Source organism: Hemiscyllium ocellatum, chromosome 21, assembly GCF_020745735.1.
Source record: "Hemiscyllium ocellatum isolate sHemOce1 chromosome 21, sHemOce1.pat.X.cur, whole genome shotgun sequence".
Lineage (NCBI taxonomy): Eukaryota > Metazoa > Chordata > Chondrichthyes > Orectolobiformes > Hemiscylliidae > Hemiscyllium > Hemiscyllium ocellatum.
Window position 1 is genome coordinate 60,747,963 of NC_083421.1, and position 17,458 is coordinate 60,765,420.

Consider the following 17,458-nt stretch of genomic DNA (forward strand, 5'->3'; position numbering starts at 1 on the left):
TCTCAGCAAGGAGAGGGAAGCGGAGGGTCCATGCAGAAAGTTCAGCCACCAAGGATGGAGCACGTGAATCAGGAATTCTCAAGAGGGCAGTATTGGAGGAATTCAGCATGCAACATGTTCCCTCACATCCACTTCTAAACAGTTACAACTGCATCTCTAATTACCTTCCCTAAAGGACATTAGAGACTCAAGTGGGTTTTTCAAATGGCAATGGATTCATGGCCATCATTAGACTCTTTAATTCCAGATATTTATTGAATTTAAACTCCAACATCTGCCATGACAGGTTTCTAACCCAAGTCCCCAGAACATTACCTGGGTCTCTGGATTAACAGTCCAGTGAAAATACCATGACACCATTCCCTGCCCTGTATCAATATTTCAGTGTCTAACAGCCATATTCACTAACTAAACAATGAAAATGATCTATCAAGCCAAATTACATTCTTGGATCTACCCTGTCCAGTGGTACAATCAGCTGTGATTATTATAATGGCAGCAGCAAACTATAAGCTCCCTGTGCTTCCAATTAATTAAAAAAAGGCACAAGGGTTTAATGTACTCATTTAGAGTCATAAACAGGTACAGCACGGAAACAGATGCTTCGGTCCAACTCGTCCATGTTGATCAGATATCCCAACCCAATCTAGTCCCACCTGCCAGCACCCAGCCCATATCCCTCCAAACCCTTCTTATTCATATACCCATCCAAATGCCTCTTAAATGTTGCAATTGTATCAGCCTCCACCACTTCCTCTGGCAGCTCATTCCATACATGATTCACCCTCTGCGTGAAAAAGTTGCGCCTTAGGTCCCCTTTATATCTTTCCCCTCTCACCCTAAACCTTTAGTTCTGGACTCCCCACCCCAGGAAAAAGATTTTGTCTATTTATCCTATCCATGCCCCTTGTAATTTTATTAACCTCTAGAAGGTCACCCCTCAGCCTCCGACGCTTCAGGGAAAACAACCCCAGTCTGTTCAGCTCTCCCTATAGCTCAAATCCTCCAACCTGGCAACATCCTTGTGAATCTTTTCTGAACCCTTTCAAGTTTCACAACATCTTTTCGATAGGAAGGAGATCAGAATTGCATGCAATATTCCAACAGCGGCTTAACCAATGTCCTGTACAGCCGTAACATGATCTCCCAACTCCTGTACTCAATACTCTGACCAATAAAAGAAAACATACCAAATGCCTTCTTCACTATCCTATTTCCCTGCAACTCCACTTTCAAGGAGCTATGAACCTGGACTCCAAGGTCGCTTTGTTCAGCAACACTCCCTAGGACCTTACCATTAAGTGGATAAGTCCTGCTAAGATTTGCTTTTCCAAAAATGCAGCACCTTGCATTTATCTGAATTAAACTCCATCTGCCACTTCTCAGCCCAGTGGCCCATCTGATCAAGATGCATTAGAGCCAGTCTCAATGCCAGAAACTTGGCTGTTCGTGCTACGGTCCCCTGAGAATCCATCGCCCCCTACATTTTCCAAAACAGCATACCTGTTTGAAATGGGTATATCCACAAAAGACTCCTGCACTAGCTGCCTACGTGTTACTTTCCTGGAGTTAACCCATCTATGTGACTATCTGAGACATTTTCCCCCTTCCTACAACTGCCACCCATCACGTACTGTTGCTGTTGCAAATTCCTCATTGCTTCCAATGACATAGGAAGGGAAAAGGTTGAGATTCTGAAGGGAGATTACAGAGAGTCTCGCCAACTGATTCATCAAATCTGATAAGATTCGCAACCAACAGCATTTATTGCAGATATAGTCCACAGTAACCCTTAAACTCTCTTTAAACTCCATCTGACAAGAAGCACACATCATCCTACTAAAGGCCATTGCACCCACAGAATGGTACAAAGCGATCGTCAATAAGACATGTTATGAGCCTAACTGATTATCTAATATTGTTTGTTGATGCTGATACAGGAACACTTGGGATTGTTCTGCAAGTGTTGTCCAATTGTGGAATCAGTAGACATTATGCTTGACATTTTGCAAACGTCAAATAAACAGCACCCTTGTCTCCTGTCATATAAACTGCTGTGACAATTCAAAATGTGGCATTCCTGCCTCTCTCCTGATGTGTGCAGCTTTGACTACATGGTTGACCTTTCAGAGACTCAAGTCCTATACCACTAAGTGAATACCAAATTGTAAATTCAGGATGACATGCTCACGTTTAACCTCAGGAAGCCACTGGACAATGTACATATGGAGCTTACCAAAGTCAGTTGCAGGTTCACAGATGTTGAGCACTGGTGTACATTTCAAGGTTGAATGAATTTGTTCATTTAGTCTTGCGTTCAGGCGAGTCAGTTTGTCAAGAATACAACATCCTCAAGGCATGTTTCATCAATCTGGTTTTAGCTTAGGTCAAGCAAATCCAGAACCACAAATTGAGTTATTCAGCCACCTCCTGCTACACTCATCGGAGATTAGTTTATCCTTCTGATAAACCGCTCCAGCTCAAAGACATTTACAATGACCTCTGACGCAGTTCCACAATCATTACTAGAGTTTCTCTTTTGCAAAATAAGCTGCGCACCAGAGTCAAACTCAGGTACAGGTGAACATGATTTTGTAACTATACTGACCTCAGTTCTATTCTTAAGTTCATATAAAAACTACCTACTTGTTAGAGATGGAGGTGAGGTGATTGAGCAGAATGATACGAGGATGTGTCCTCAATCTCATGATAGAGGTGTGCAAAACCAGAAAGGATTCAGACAGAGAAGATGTGCGATATTAACAGATCCCAGCAGCAGAGGGGCAGCAATTCAAAGAAAAAGATTTAATTAGCGAAAGGACCAGAAATGAAATGAGAAACATGTCATTACTTTAATATGGTATGGTGATCTAGACTGGGGAAAGATGGAGTGACCCAGTCATAGATCTCCTGCCTCTAGGCCAGAAGGGTCCTGTGTTCCAGGCCTTACGTAGGAATTGCTGGGGGTTATGCAGGAAACAAGCCTCTAAAGCAGGAATGCTAGTGTCTATTGGGGTCTCAAGGCCAGATAAACAGGGTTAGTGCAGGAGGGCATCCATTTTTAATACTGACCTACCAAATATGAAAGCAACACAAGTGATCAACCTGTATTGTACCAATCCTGTGTATAGCTGCAATATAACTTATTTTCTGCATTTCTTTATTTTCTAAGGTCTGTACCTAAAGATGGTACCATGTGTTGGTGACATTGTTACCCTGCAACTAATCTTGTAACTGAAGCTGTGACTAGGTGGCGGCTTATAAACTAAGATGGTGCTGAAAGTGGCAGTTTATAAACTTTTCACAGGACACAATTGAGTACTTGAGCCAATAAGGTTAATTCAATTCAGTACAGGAAAAGCTGAAAGATGAAGAGGAAAGCTGATGACCTGGAATGCACTCAAAGAATAATGCCAACAGATTCAACAGTGATTTAGATACATACACGAAGGAAAATAAATTGCAGGGTTCTGGTTAAAGAGCACAGGAACTAACTGGACAGTGCTATTAAAGATTGGTATTATTAAAATACTTTCTTATTCAGAGTTTGAACTAATTCAAAAATAAATTGAGTGGTTTTGATTTGACAGAACCAAATGAACCTGATTTCTGGGCCACTGACTCAATTCATCATTTGAGAAAGTATCTATATCTTGCTAAGAGCTTTGACGATCTTACAAAATTCCCAATGGAAAAATGCCATCCGAATGTATCTCTGGAAATGTTTTGAATTACTCCTGTTTTACAAAGAGCTCAAGATCACATTTGTTCAGCTAGAACCAGATCCAAGAAAAAACATAAAACTGTTAATGCAGCAAATCCAAACTACAATGCCACATACGTTTGGCAACATTTTGGATAGATTCCATCAGAATTGTGCCTGAATAGAAAAAGTTTCCAATCCATTGACCTATTTTTCCCTCGTGCTGACTACATAATTGCAACGCTCTATGTTTGAAAGCTGTTCTGTATACTTTGCCTAAATACTAATTACTCTGACTGCAAAATCCAGACAACTTTCACATTAAAACTCACCACTCAATTGACATATCCTGATAAAAGCATCATTCTTTTCATGGTTGTGTGAATCGCTATTCTACTTTTATTTATTTACCATATTTTTACTCTGCCTTTTTCCTGAAAAAAATGTTTAGAAGTAGGGGGACAAACATTATGCTGCAATTAAAACCTAAAGAACGATGGGGGATATCTGACCACAACGTTAATGATGTAGGTTATGCTAAGAAATCTCAGGCAATCATTTGAGAAGTCAAGCAAAGACCATCCCAAAGTCAGGAGGAGGAAGTCACACTTACAGGTGTTGAGGCAAGTTTTCTGCTGGGCAGAGCTGAGGTGCCTACTCAGGGGGATGATTGCTTGCTGCCAGCCTCATTAACATGCACCCTCCTATCCTAGCAGCTGCCAACTGAATTAGCTTTATCACGAGAACTCTTGTTATCATAGCAGGCAACTGGCACTGCAGCTTGCCAGTGTACTCCTTCAGACCACCATCTTGGATGTGTTGCGTCAATGTTGCAGGGCAATCAGGCAATGGCCACACTCACCCACCAGTGGATGCTGACCTCAGACATGTGCCAGCTCCTCTGCACGATCATGGCGTGTCTCCGATACTCCTGCACTTTGCAGAGCATTGGTGACCATCAAGGAAATGCTGCAGTGAGACCACAGAATGCACATCAACAGGCAGCCAACTCCAATATTGGATCAGGCTCTGTCACAACTGCTGGCTTGCTTCCTCACTTTGCACCCACCCAGACGCATCCCTTGCTTTGTTTTGCCCTTTGACCCTTCAGTTGGAGCTTAAACACTCAGTATTGTTGTCCTTGCCAGCTGTTCGGAGCAGACTTGAATGTTCCAGGCATGCCTCACCCACTTGAGAACAAAGTAGCCCTGCAAGTCAGATCTCTAAATATCTGCGGTTGCTTTCCAGAACTGTGCATCCCACTTGAGCCCTGACTACTTCCCATCCCACCTCCACACCAACATACCAAATCACACTCCCCACCCAACCCATTGTCCCTTAAAAGCCCCAAAGTCAGTGGAGTGTCAATTCTTGCACCTCCACTTTCCACACTTAGTCCATAAATTCCACGTCAATTCAGCCCGCATGTCATGAGCAGACTGTTATACAGGCCCCCTCTCTGTTCTTCACCTGCAACCTGAAAACATACAGCAGCACACTTTAGGTTTGTACCTATACTATAACTGTGTGTTGGAAGTCACCACTCAGTTCAAATGACTTTAGAGAGTTTGGGCTCCCTTAAGTACCTTTCTTTCAATTACCAATGAAGTGTGAGATACCAGGTTCGGAAGCCAGACTTCCAAAGCAAGGCCCCACCTACCATTTGTAAAAAAGGTTCATGGCAACGCCATGAAAATTAGACTCTTGATATGTGATGAGCACAACACACCAGGTATAAATGTTGGCTAACACTCTGCAAGGCTTGCCTCATTTCACAGCTATGGCAAATGGATCAATTGCCATGGTTAGTCAACAACACCATTGTTTGGTCAGATCGGAAAGGTGCCAGGTGAACTCCCAATCTTTGTCTCTCCTCATCCACCCACAAGCCAATTACTACACTCCCCATCAAAAAAGATGGTGGCTGGTAGAAACCAGCGCGTACACAGACAGTGGTAATGCCTTTACAGCACCACACTGAGCCTACTGTCTTGAAGGCTCTCCCCATCATTTTCCTGCTGGCTGCTGCCACTTAAGGTCACCTGCCTTCACACGAGACCCTTCCCTACTCCGCCACCGACTGGTCACGTTGGTAATAAATATAGTGAAAGGAGTGCCATCAGTGACTGCTTCTAAACTACAGCAATGGAATCAACTCAGCACTGAACTCCGATCAGGAGTCACTTGGACAAAATGCAGACCAGAAAAGATTGGAGATAAGCATTTACTATTACACACTTGGGAGTAAAATCAGGTGCTTCCAAATCTTGCTCTCCTCAAAGTTAATTAGAAAAGGAGGACATGATACAGAGACAAACTGATTGGTACAGCAGATGAATGGCTTCCATCTGCTCCCATGTCTTAGTCTTTTTGAAGTGATACATGTCGGAAATGGAGCAGTACATGTGAGAGTAACAAGATAATCTATTCATTGATGTTGGTTGAGGTATAACGATTGGCATGGGAAGCAGGGAACACATCAGTACACTTCTACACCTACAAGAGGCACAAAGGGAATTCACTTTAAGGCCTAAGCTGAAAAGTCAGAACCACTGACAATATGGCACTCCTTCAATAACGCACAGGTCGTGTTCAAACTTCACAATCAGGACTTGAACACACACTTTTGGACTCCAAGGCAAGTGCACCACTCTCTGATCTACACCATTACTGTCCTCAGAAATTCACTCCTATGGTCAGTTATGCTTCACATCCTGAAACAGCACATTTCATAGAATCCCTAGTGTGGAAGCCATTTGGCCCATCGAATAGATAGCAACCTTCCAGAGAGTATCCTACCCAATCCCAGACACACCCCCACCCTACACTGCATCTCTCATGGTCAATTCACTTAACTCACGCATCTTTGAACTGTGCGAAAAAACTGATGCACCTGAAGGAAATCCATGCAGACACTGAGAACATGAAAATTCCACAGAAACAGGTGCCCGAGGAATGGAATTGAAACCAGGGTTCCTGACACTAAAGCAACAGTACTAACCACTGAGCCATGTCACCCTTTCTCCAAGACCTTTGCAAGCCTGATCTTATCCTCTGTTTGCGGAGCATATTGTTATGAAGACGTAGAGGTACTGTACCTTTAAGAAAGTTAAAGAGCTAAGGACAGAGTCCAGAACAAGGTAACAATCAAGTGCTGTGTTGAAACAGCTAGCAGCATCTGTGTTGTCATAAAACAAAGAACAAACAAAATTGGCCAGTTTAAAGTATGCCCTAAGATACCAGAATCCAATCAAATTTGAATTTAGTATTTTGATAATATTAAAACCAATGAAGTGATCTGACGTTTGGGGTATAAAACTGGACATTTTGAACAGTTAGGGAGAACTGCCAAGCCACCAAGTACAGACTGCCAGCAGAACAGCACTCTGAAAGGAACTGGTTTAGAAGTTTGCGCAGAAATCGAAAAAACAACAGAGGAAATTCTGTCCAGGAAGATACAAAGAGATTTGACAGCTGACTGGTTTTGAAAGTTGAAATTTTTGCAAATCTTAAATTGGAACCTTTTAAAAATCGGACTACTATTGGTGAGGAGTTCAAAGATAGGCTTAAGAGAAAGGAGTTATAAATAGCTGTTGGTTTTGAATATTCTCTGTTGGACTTAAAGTTGTTAATTTTTACTTTAAATTGCATCTCTAATTTTAACAGATTACAGCACAGGGGGAAGCTTGTGTGTTGCTGGTTTAAATTAGCTGAGGGGTTTAGCCAGTGTTGTAACAAAATCCATCCATTTCTTACACAGAAGAAATCCTCGCAGATTGCTTTTGCCTTATCCTAGAGCAGAAGCAAAAAGTGGAAAAAGATAATTTTAGCCACCAACCAGATTGGGTACAAATTCTAGGTAATTCTGACCACGTGACCTGAACTTTGCAGCATACTCCAGTAGACAATAGCCAAACACCAAAGAATAATACCCACAGATTTTATTCACAGAAATAACTTTATTAGAAGACTGTTCCCTATTTGAACACAAATACATAAAGGGTCAATTATCAGTCTTGCTCTACAACACAAATAGGATCACAAAAAAAAACACAGGAACATTTGCTTGCATTGATTCTGCACAACTTGTATTTCATAATTTAAGAAACTTAATCACAGGCTGCCTTTGGCAAAATCAGGTTTCACTGTTAAATCCCAAAACAAATAGCAACCTTGATTCATTTATCAAGTAAAGGATTGAGCTAAAGGACAGCATAGTGGGACATTTGGATCTGTTCTCTGGAGATACTGCACCAACAGAAGAGGACTCAGAGCACAGCCCTCGGAAAATCAGGATCTGCAGAGGCACTTCACGGCTGGAGGCCAATAATCACAGTTTACAGGCTCTCATCTTTTTCACTAAAACAGTTTTTTGTTAAAAATAAACAAATATTCATACTTTAAAACTGTATTTCCATGGTCAACTGGTTCATAACGTGAAAATAATCATCCAGCAGAAAATACCTTCTGGTCCCAGTAATATAATTATAAATTCTGTGTTTGTGAAGGAAATCACCCACATAAAACAAAGCTACTTCATTCTCTTTCTTTCCCTCAATCCTCAGAAAAAGTGTAAACAGTGCAGATTCCAGGTTTGCAAGTCAGATCAGGAAGATAGGCTGCAAATGCCTGAGAAAATCTTACAGCGCACTTAGTGTGCAGGACAATACCAACAGGAAGTTAGTATCTTTTAAACAACACAAACAAAAATAAATAAATACCCACAGAAAGTTGCAGAGCAGCAGTTTCACATCCCTGGTAACTTTTGTAGATAAACAGTTAAAACAGAAGGAGGAGTCTCAACAAGGTAGAGATCAAGCCATTCTTTTAGTCAAACTTCTTTAAGTTGAGGTGATCACAGTTACAGTTACACACAATTTACTTATCACAAACTTCCAAAATAAATACATAAGTTAGGTAGGGGTGGGGTTGGAGGGGGAGAAACCCCTGAAAACTCAGCTTACACTACACAAGATTCAGTTTGTAATTGTAATGTGACGTTTAATGAAAAACAATTAGCTCAGAAAAGTGCCCTTTTTTAGAAACAAAATCAACACAAGGCCTTCAACTGCTACAAATATAGGCAATACTGTTTTTTTTAAAAAATTAAAGCCAAAACTACACAGAACATTTACTTATCTGCAGCACAAACCACACTCCAACCACAATCCACTGTGCGACGTGCAGATGAACAAGAACTGATCTTGCTAAAGGAGCACAAGATTTGAGATGCTAGTTGCATTTCACCAGATGGATATAGAATCTGGTCCCAAAGTTCTGCAAGTCCCACTGTACCACAACTTCATGAACCTCTTTGTTCACAACATCCTTCCACACTTTCAAACCATCTTGCTGTCTTCCACCACTGCTGCAGGCTGGTCACCTGTACCACCCTCCTATCAAACCCTTGCAAAAACAGAAAAGGCCAGCTCCAACACCACACAGACAGATTTCACGCTTTCTTTTAAAGATTTATAATTCAAGAAATGCAAGAACATATTTGCAGCACCAGACTGCAGATCTCTCGCGCCTTTCTGGTGAAAAATAGATATTCTGATTTTGTAGCTTACATGAAAAGCAGTAACTGTTAGAAACTAGTAACACCTGCTGGATCAGATTTGCTACTTATCAATACTCAATATCAATTTCCGTCATTTGTCATCAGTGGAATATTCCAAATAACGTATCTCATCTCCTCGAGCACCTTTCAGACTGAAGTTAGTGCCTTGTGACTTATTGCCTGTTAACTACTTGACCCAGACAATTCTGCAGTAATATGCTACATGGAAAATGGCCATATTGCACAGGACCAAACTGGCCTGTGCTATACACATGCTTTTATTCCTTTCATTTCTCATTCAAATCAGAGTTTGGAATTAACAAGAAAGTCAAAATGACTGATAAAGTTAATTAATGCCTCCACACATTAGAAAGGGCTCAAGAGGATTTAAAACTCATACAAAATGAACTGCTAAATTATAGGACGTGCAAAAGACAGCAACACAATCTGCCCTCATTTAAGTTGCATTTATTAATAAATATCTGGTTAGCACAGCAAGGTGTATAAAAATAAATAATTTAACCCCTTTCTAAACACGAGACAATTATTTAAGATTTCCATAAGACAGCTGACCACCCACACAGCACAAAGTGAAGCAGATTTAAAATAAACTGGAAAGGGTGGGTTTAACTTCACTCATGATGGTCTAATATAATCTTACATGGACCTAATATTTGGTTCCTTTACCAGATGATTATGTGTCCATTATCAGATTATAAGCCTTCAGCAAACTTGTAAACAATAAATAACATAAATATCCAGTTTACATCTGCAGGACATGATAAAACCAGACACCATGATAAAATTAACCCAGCTAATATCGAAACTCAAGAAATGTGCAAATGTGACAAAAGAATGAGAATACTTTTGTCTCCAGAATTTAAAATAAAAGGAAACCAGAATCCTTTTTGGAGCTTCCCAGTTGTGCAGATCAAGTTACAATTTCAGAGGGGAAATCCACAGTCACATTACATTCAATTGCGGAAATTCTAATGTTCCACAGACCCAACCTGTTCATCAAAAAAGATTCAATTTTCCATTCCCCCTCGATACAAATGATGATTGCCGATGCTAGTTGTTTAACACCTTGATGCATTCCTATGATATTCCATTTGCCTTTTTAACACCAGGATCAACCCACTTACTTTAAAATTTAGGGCAGCACTACTATTAAAATCAGATGAGGAATATCACATGATTGCAAGAAGTGTTTTTCACATGGGTATTTGTAATAGTGTCATATAACAATTAAAGAGCTTCAAGTGGTCTTTGAATAATTGATGCAGTGGAGACAGTGCTACACAAATCAGCTCCAATAAGGATCCAAGTTACATTTTTCAACTTCTGTCAAAAATCAAAGGCTGATCAGAAAATAAACCTGCTGACTCGTGTTGGGGAAATGGTCCCTTTAACCCTCTTCCCCATGGTGTCCTTACTTAACTAGTGTTTTATGACATTCACAGAATGAAATGGTTGAAACCCCAGGATGATCACCCAAGATTAATCAGCTTCAAGTCCCTTCTGAGTTTCATCGCGATGTGACTCCAAGTGTCATCTTCAGGTTTTCATACACCACATAGCTAATGCTTACAGCTGGAATAACTTTCATGAAATTGGGTGCTAAACCACGGTATAGTCCAATTGCTCCTTCTGTGCTCAGAATGTGCCTGAAGAGTCCAAGCATTGTGGGCTGAGGTGCTCCCTCAGTGGTAGCTGTAAAGTAAAAGGAAAATAAATGCATATATATTTGATGCAAGTATCTGCATTAAATTAATTGCAGAAACATAAACCCAACCAAATAGTAGCTTTTGATAAGATAAACCTCAAAGCTAACACTGTAAAACTCCTACCTTCATATTAAATGCATGATATTAGAAATACTGATCAAAACTTTGCCTAGCCTCCATGTTGCTAATTAGGTAAACATACTGGGTTTTCAGTTAAACAACAGGGCAGGTCCCAGAAGTAAACCCTACCCTGAGCAGAACTGTCTTATATCGGCTATGACAGCAGTTCACTGTAAAATAATTAGTGCCCAGCTCCCGGAGATCAGAGCGAGCAGAGTTGTGAACTCTGGCTGACTCTCTATCAGGCTCAGCTACAAATATATTCATTCAATAGGCTCCTATCTGAATAGTCACTTGTAAGATTACAAAGGTTTGCTGCAATCTTCAAAAATATGCCCCACCAAAAGTCTTCATCTTCAAAATGGAAGGAAAGGTAAGAGCAGGAAAAAGCTTTCAATCAATGAGGAGGAGTTTGGTTTCATTAACAGTGACCTACAATGACATTTAGCAAATCTGCATTTTTTGCCGAATTACCAAGTCGCCTCTGGGGAGCAGATTTAAATAAACGTACTCCCAATCTTGGCTGCTTGCGGTAAGCCAGGTTCAGACTTACATGGATTGAAGACAGTTCAATGTTCAGCCCTACAAGAGACTTTCGAAAGGACAAATAATCCATTGATTGAACAGTATAGAGGGTAACTGCCTCGCTAATTGGAAAGTAAATTTCTCCCAATTATTTGAGGAAAATCAAAAGTGCAAGATGGTTACCTTGTGCCTGCATTCGTGTCCTGACAAGTGCTAATGGGTAACTAGCTAGCTGTCCACAGGTGCTCGAAACAGTGCCACAAGCCAAGAGAACAAAAACACCAGGATCCACACTGTCAGTAGCATAGCGCTGCAACCAGGAATTCTTCAAAGTCTACAGAAAAACAAACAGTTCTGATTAACGAAATACATAGACAATTAAAATGAGCATCAACTGCACAGTGCAAGGTAATAGCAGCCTTATAGCAGACAAAGGAACTGGAAATAGAGTCAACAAACCAAGAGTTGCATATAGCTTTTTTTAAAAAATTACTGCATTAAAAATTCTGCAAGTTGAAAATCTCACCTCATAAATAGCCAGATCTATTCCAGCGTAGGGGATGATGCCCAGCATATTGGGAACATATCCTTTGTAGAATGCTCTAATCCCCTCTTTCTTAAATATGTGTTTTGCACAATCGAGCATTCCTGAGTACTGCCCAGTTTTCCGCAATGCCAATCTTGTTTTTAGCACCTGAAGTGAATACCCAGAGTTATAGCCAGAAGCACAAATAAGTGTTCATTTTAAATGAAAGCCTTGTAAACTGCTAGAGATTGTAACTCAGAATTAAACATTACCTCCATCGGATAGATTGTACTTTGTGCAATTAGTCCAGCTAGTGACCCTGCAATCAATCTCTCCTGAATTCCTAATGGCTGCTGGTCACTACCAATTAGTCTTTTTATCTGTAAATGAACATTTGCAATTAAAGTTATGGCCACATTGAACAGTACATCAGACAGATTATGCTTGCTAAAATGTCATTATCAACATTTTCATTCCAGTGTCTCTTGTCAGTCTGACTGGATCACTAATCATCAGGATTACATTTGCTATGATGTCAAAAAATGGAGTCAGTAAAACTATTGGTGATTTCACTTTTGTCTGAAACCTAGGTTATGACCAGGATCCCTGTTACCTGCTCATATGCCATGAACTTGAGAGCAGACTCTGGTGCAATTTTGATTGCATTTATTCCATTTCCTCTCCACAAAGATCGCAATCCTCCTTCTTTAATCATGTGGCTAAATCCTCCTGCGATGCACATATTGTTTGTTTTGGAAGCATGTACCTGTTCAGTAAGAACACAATCATTATTGCAACTTACCAGATATCATGTTCGACTGATTGTGACTATAATGTGACTATTAGAAGCAAGGTGCAAGAAGGTGAATCTGCTTTGTATATGTTTAAATGATTCAATGCCATGGATTAAAGGAACAGCAAATACATTAAAAACACTCCTCTCTCTCTCCCCACCCTAATCAATTGCATTGCTAATCTTGCAATAACCAACATTCTTTAAAAAGCTTCATCTTAATTCAATACAGCTCCCCCATTCAGGAAGCTGATTAAGCACGATCATGACACAGACCAAGGAGGAGGCAAAATTTAATTCTCCAGCCCATGCAAAATGGAGCTTTTTCTAATAATCTCGACACCTAGGTTGGAGGCAAGGGAACAAAAAGCCAGGGACCCAACAGACATCTATCGTATGACCCACTGGAATTGAAAAGGATTGCCTTTTGGACCTATCAACTGACAGTCTCCAGAAACATAGCCAAAAAGGTTCAAAGCCTTTTTATGAGTATTCATAAGTAAATTTTGCCAAACTAATTAATGGACCAAGTATCAGTTTGGCATCATATGTCACTGGCTCCAGTTCTCCTTCAGTTTTCACAAACGGATTTGTTTTTGCAGTATTGTTTCTTATTTAACTAAAGAATATTTAATTTTCTGCTCATTTTCTTGGAAACAGGAACCAATGCTTTTAATATATTTTTAAAATCATTAAGTATGTTTGAGATGCAGCAAGACCTTCCTGCCAAGATAAATGCTATATAGAGCATATGAACATTTTTAGTAAGGCTCTGTTTTCAGAAGCATAATAAACTGGAACAAAGTTAATTTTATACCAATGTTCAAACCTTCACTCATTTGCTAACAATTAAATTTTAATGGAAAGAACACATAACTGAGGTGGATTTCACAAAGGACTGGACTACTGATCAACATATTTATCAGTTGTGCAAGTATTTATTCCAAGAATCCCTTACTAGTTAGGCAATCAAGTTAAATTTACTTTAGCATTGATGGAAGAATGCCAAGTCAGCCATAATTTTCTTAAAATTAAATCAATGTTACTCATGCCTTTTTTCCCACAGCAATATTTAAGACCATTAGTCAGAGATCAGCACCCTGCTCAAGAGTTAACAGAGCAAAGCAGAAAGGCTATTACATAGCCAACTAAAAATGAATTCTGCCCATTTATTTATACCTGGCTGACTTGGTAGGTCGAGTTGTGAATTATGAACTATGTAATATGGTTCCCTGCTTCTCAAATCCCGCAGGCGAAGGGACGGGTCATTTAGGGAATGAAAGCCTCCAGCATGCTAATTAAGATGGTAAAATGGTTTAAAACTGCTCTTTTTCCTTTGAATCAATTGTTTCCTTTCGTTTTCAAAAACAGAAAAACAATAGATGAAGTGGTTCTGTCCATAACCATCAACATTTAAATTAATCCAAACAACCCCAAGAATTTCAGAAACCAAAATGGAAATTGCTTGGAGAAACTCAGCAGGTCTGGCAGCATATGTGGAGAGAAAACAGAGTTAATGTTTCAGGTCAACTGACCCTTCTTCAGAACTGATTGCTGCTAGGAAAAGATTGGCATATATGCTGAATGGGGAGGGGAGGGAAGAGAGGTTAAAATCTTTGTCTGAGGAGAGCCAGAGACAGAACACAGGACAAGGTGCTCAGGCCCTAAAATGTATCCATTTGACGTAAAACATGCAAGTCACAAACTCACTAAGGGTTATGCACAATTACACTACATATTTCTTGTAGTTGCAGCCATATCTCTTATTGGTTGTTGCAATTTCTGGCTGTTGAAGCAGGTAACCCAGGTAAACTGCAGCTAAAGGTTTACTCTTCAAATTCTCCTGCAGCTGGCTTGTTTCATTAAGCTAGCTGATCTCATCTAGCATGACAAGGATATAGCAACTCACTTCAATGCAGTGATAGAAGTCAGAGAGAAGGAAGAAAATGCATCAGCCCCACTTCCTAGTCCTGATTATGACTCAAGGGCCAGGTTTTTGATGAACCCCGAGAGATCAGAGATACACGCTTTTGAGGCTCAAGAGGGGAAGAAGGTGAAAGAGAAGTCAGTTAGTCATTAAATAACTGTCCAATTCCTCAATCATTCTAAGTGCCGAGTGGGCAAAGTCATCAGTCTGCATACAGACTAAACATGCAAAGAGCGAACAATGAGGAAACAGAAGGTTTTTGAACCAGTGACATTGGTGTTTTAATTAAGTAGCTGACATTTGCAACAAAATGGAAAACTCACCTGCATCAGCACCTTGAGCCGGTCAAGGGGAGCAGTGCATGTTCTGGACACAGCACCTGCACCGCCCCCTGCCACCAACTGCCTCCACCACATCCCGGTTTGTTTTTCCTCCTCTGTGAACTCATCTGGGATTGTTAAACTCTCACCTACATCAAAGATCTGGAACACAAGGTGAGGCGGCTTTTTAATTTCATAGTTAGACACCTCTATCAAACTAGCTCATAAATAATTACAGTAGCAACTGGTGTAACAATCTTTTTCAGTTAAGCTAAGAGAGATATTTTCACTCAAATAAACAATGGCATTTACTGTTTAAAGATAGCTGCTTTTAAAAAGAAAGACAGAAGCAAATGATCTCAAAAAGGTTTTCTGATTCAATCTATAAACTCATGCGCTAAGTCCAAAGGTTAGCTAAACCCAGACCTGTCGCTCAATCTAACTGCTGAGCAATGAAAATGCTTCTTTCACAAGTAATTAATCAGCTTCTTTTGTAGTTTAATGCTGTAGGACAATGCTTGGATCCCAATTTCCTTGCAGCATAATTGAGCATTTTAAACATGCTCCAAGTTCTATTCTCATCACAACTTGTACTCTACACAGACAACCCACCCCTTCCTGAATGAAATGCACACAAGTTCAGGTGACAACACACACCTGAAATAACAAATTCTGTTTCACACAAAAGAAACAATTTACTAAATCAAAACCAAGTTTGAAATCATTCATTAAAAAAATTCAACGAGGCACTGAATTCCAGGATCCATTTACTTTTCTCCCTGCAAACCTGAGACTATGGACTTTTCCAAAGTTACCTTTTATCTTGTGACATAATTGCAAAGGCACCATGGCAACTTGCGTCAATAGTTATGCTCCTTCTGATTTCAGATCGTACTAGGGGTCAACTGTACATGCAAACATATTGCAAAGAAATAGGAACATCCAATTGTGACATCTGACATTGAGACATTGCCAAGTATCAGACTCAGAAGTTCATGAACAAGTAATGTAATCAGCGTAAAGTTGAAGTCAAAATTCCAATCCATGATTCACCAGGTCATTCCAGTGTAAAACCAGAACAATCTGCCTATCCTGTTAAATGTTACTTGGTCTGAGAGCACGCAGCTTAACTGGTCTATACAAAAGCATGAAATACAAGGGCATAGAAAACAGTGAGTCCTTCGTACCTGTGCTGGCTCTGAAATACTTATTGGCTTATTCTATTTACTTCTCTTTGGCCTATACACAAATGTATTTCAATCAAATATTTTCACATTATAAGCAGTGCTCTCCAAATTTTCCTCCTCGGTGGCCACCTTTCGAGCTCAAAAACTTCGGACTCGGTGGTAAAAAGTGAGATTTATATTGGGGAAATGTATGACAGCAACAGTAGGGCAGCTCCATGACATCCATTGCTACCTCAGAGCATGCAACACAAACCTGGATCCCAAATCCACCTTGGGAAGTCCTGTTATAAGCGAGCAAAGATTCTTCCTCTTTTCACAGGGGCATTCCTTCCATACATCAGTATATAAACTAAATTTCTCACTTCATTCTTTTGTTCTTCAAATTACACTAATATTTTTTCTTAATTCATTTGTAGGATGCGGGCGTCATTAGCTGGGCCAGCACTTAATGCTGTCCCCAGCTGCCTTTGAGATGGTGGTGCTGAGCTGCCTTCTTGAACTGCTGTAGTCCACCTGCTATAGGTTGACCCACAATGCTTTAGGGAAGGAATTCCAGGATTCTGATTCAGTGACAGTGAAGAAACTGCAATATATTCCCAAGTCAGGATGGTAAGTGGCTTGGAGGGGAACTTGAAGGTGGTAGTATTCCCATACATCTGCTGCCCTTATCCTTCTAAGTGGAAGTGGTTGTGGATTTGAAAGGTGCTGCATGACGATCTTTGGTGTACATTTTTGGTTAATCAAATTACTGACCACTAAAATTACCTATTTAGTTCAAAAACCTAGTGACTTCTATTACATCTTCTCTTAATTATCTATTGTTCCAAGAAACAATACCAGAATTCATTTAACTCCCTCATTGTATCTAAAGCCCAATTTCCTCCCTGGATTACCTTTGAGGCATCATTTCCATATTAAATTTTTGCTAAATGCGATCTTTAATCACATGATTTATCCAGGTTTTATATAACTTCAAAAAGCACAAGAATATCACTTCACAATATGAAGTTCACAGGGGAGAAAGTTCTGTTTTGATAAGGTGCTGTAACAACTGATGACTGAGGATGGGC

At 40.1% G+C, this 17,458-nt stretch overlaps 1 protein-coding gene across 2 annotated transcripts in view; it reads right to left on the reverse strand.

The window, feature by feature from the left end:
* Positions 1–9,161: 9,161 nt before the first annotated feature.
* Positions 9,162–17,458, reverse strand: part of slc25a25b (solute carrier family 25 member 25b) — a 39,763-nt gene continuing 31,466 nt past the window's right edge. For both annotated transcript variants that reach the window (XM_060841559.1, XM_060841560.1), the window contains exons 5-10: positions 15,205–15,363; positions 12,775–12,927; positions 12,434–12,541; positions 12,162–12,329; positions 11,819–11,969; positions 9,162–10,976 (exon numbers count right to left, since the gene is read on the reverse strand). In XM_060841559.1, the coding sequence (XP_060697542.1) occupies positions 10,792–10,976; positions 11,819–11,969; positions 12,162–12,329; positions 12,434–12,541; positions 12,775–12,927; positions 15,205–15,363 (924 nt within the window). In that variant the 3' untranslated portion in view covers positions 9,162–10,791. The remainder of the gene's footprint in view (positions 10,977–11,818; positions 11,970–12,161; positions 12,330–12,433; positions 12,542–12,774; positions 12,928–15,204; positions 15,364–17,458) is intronic.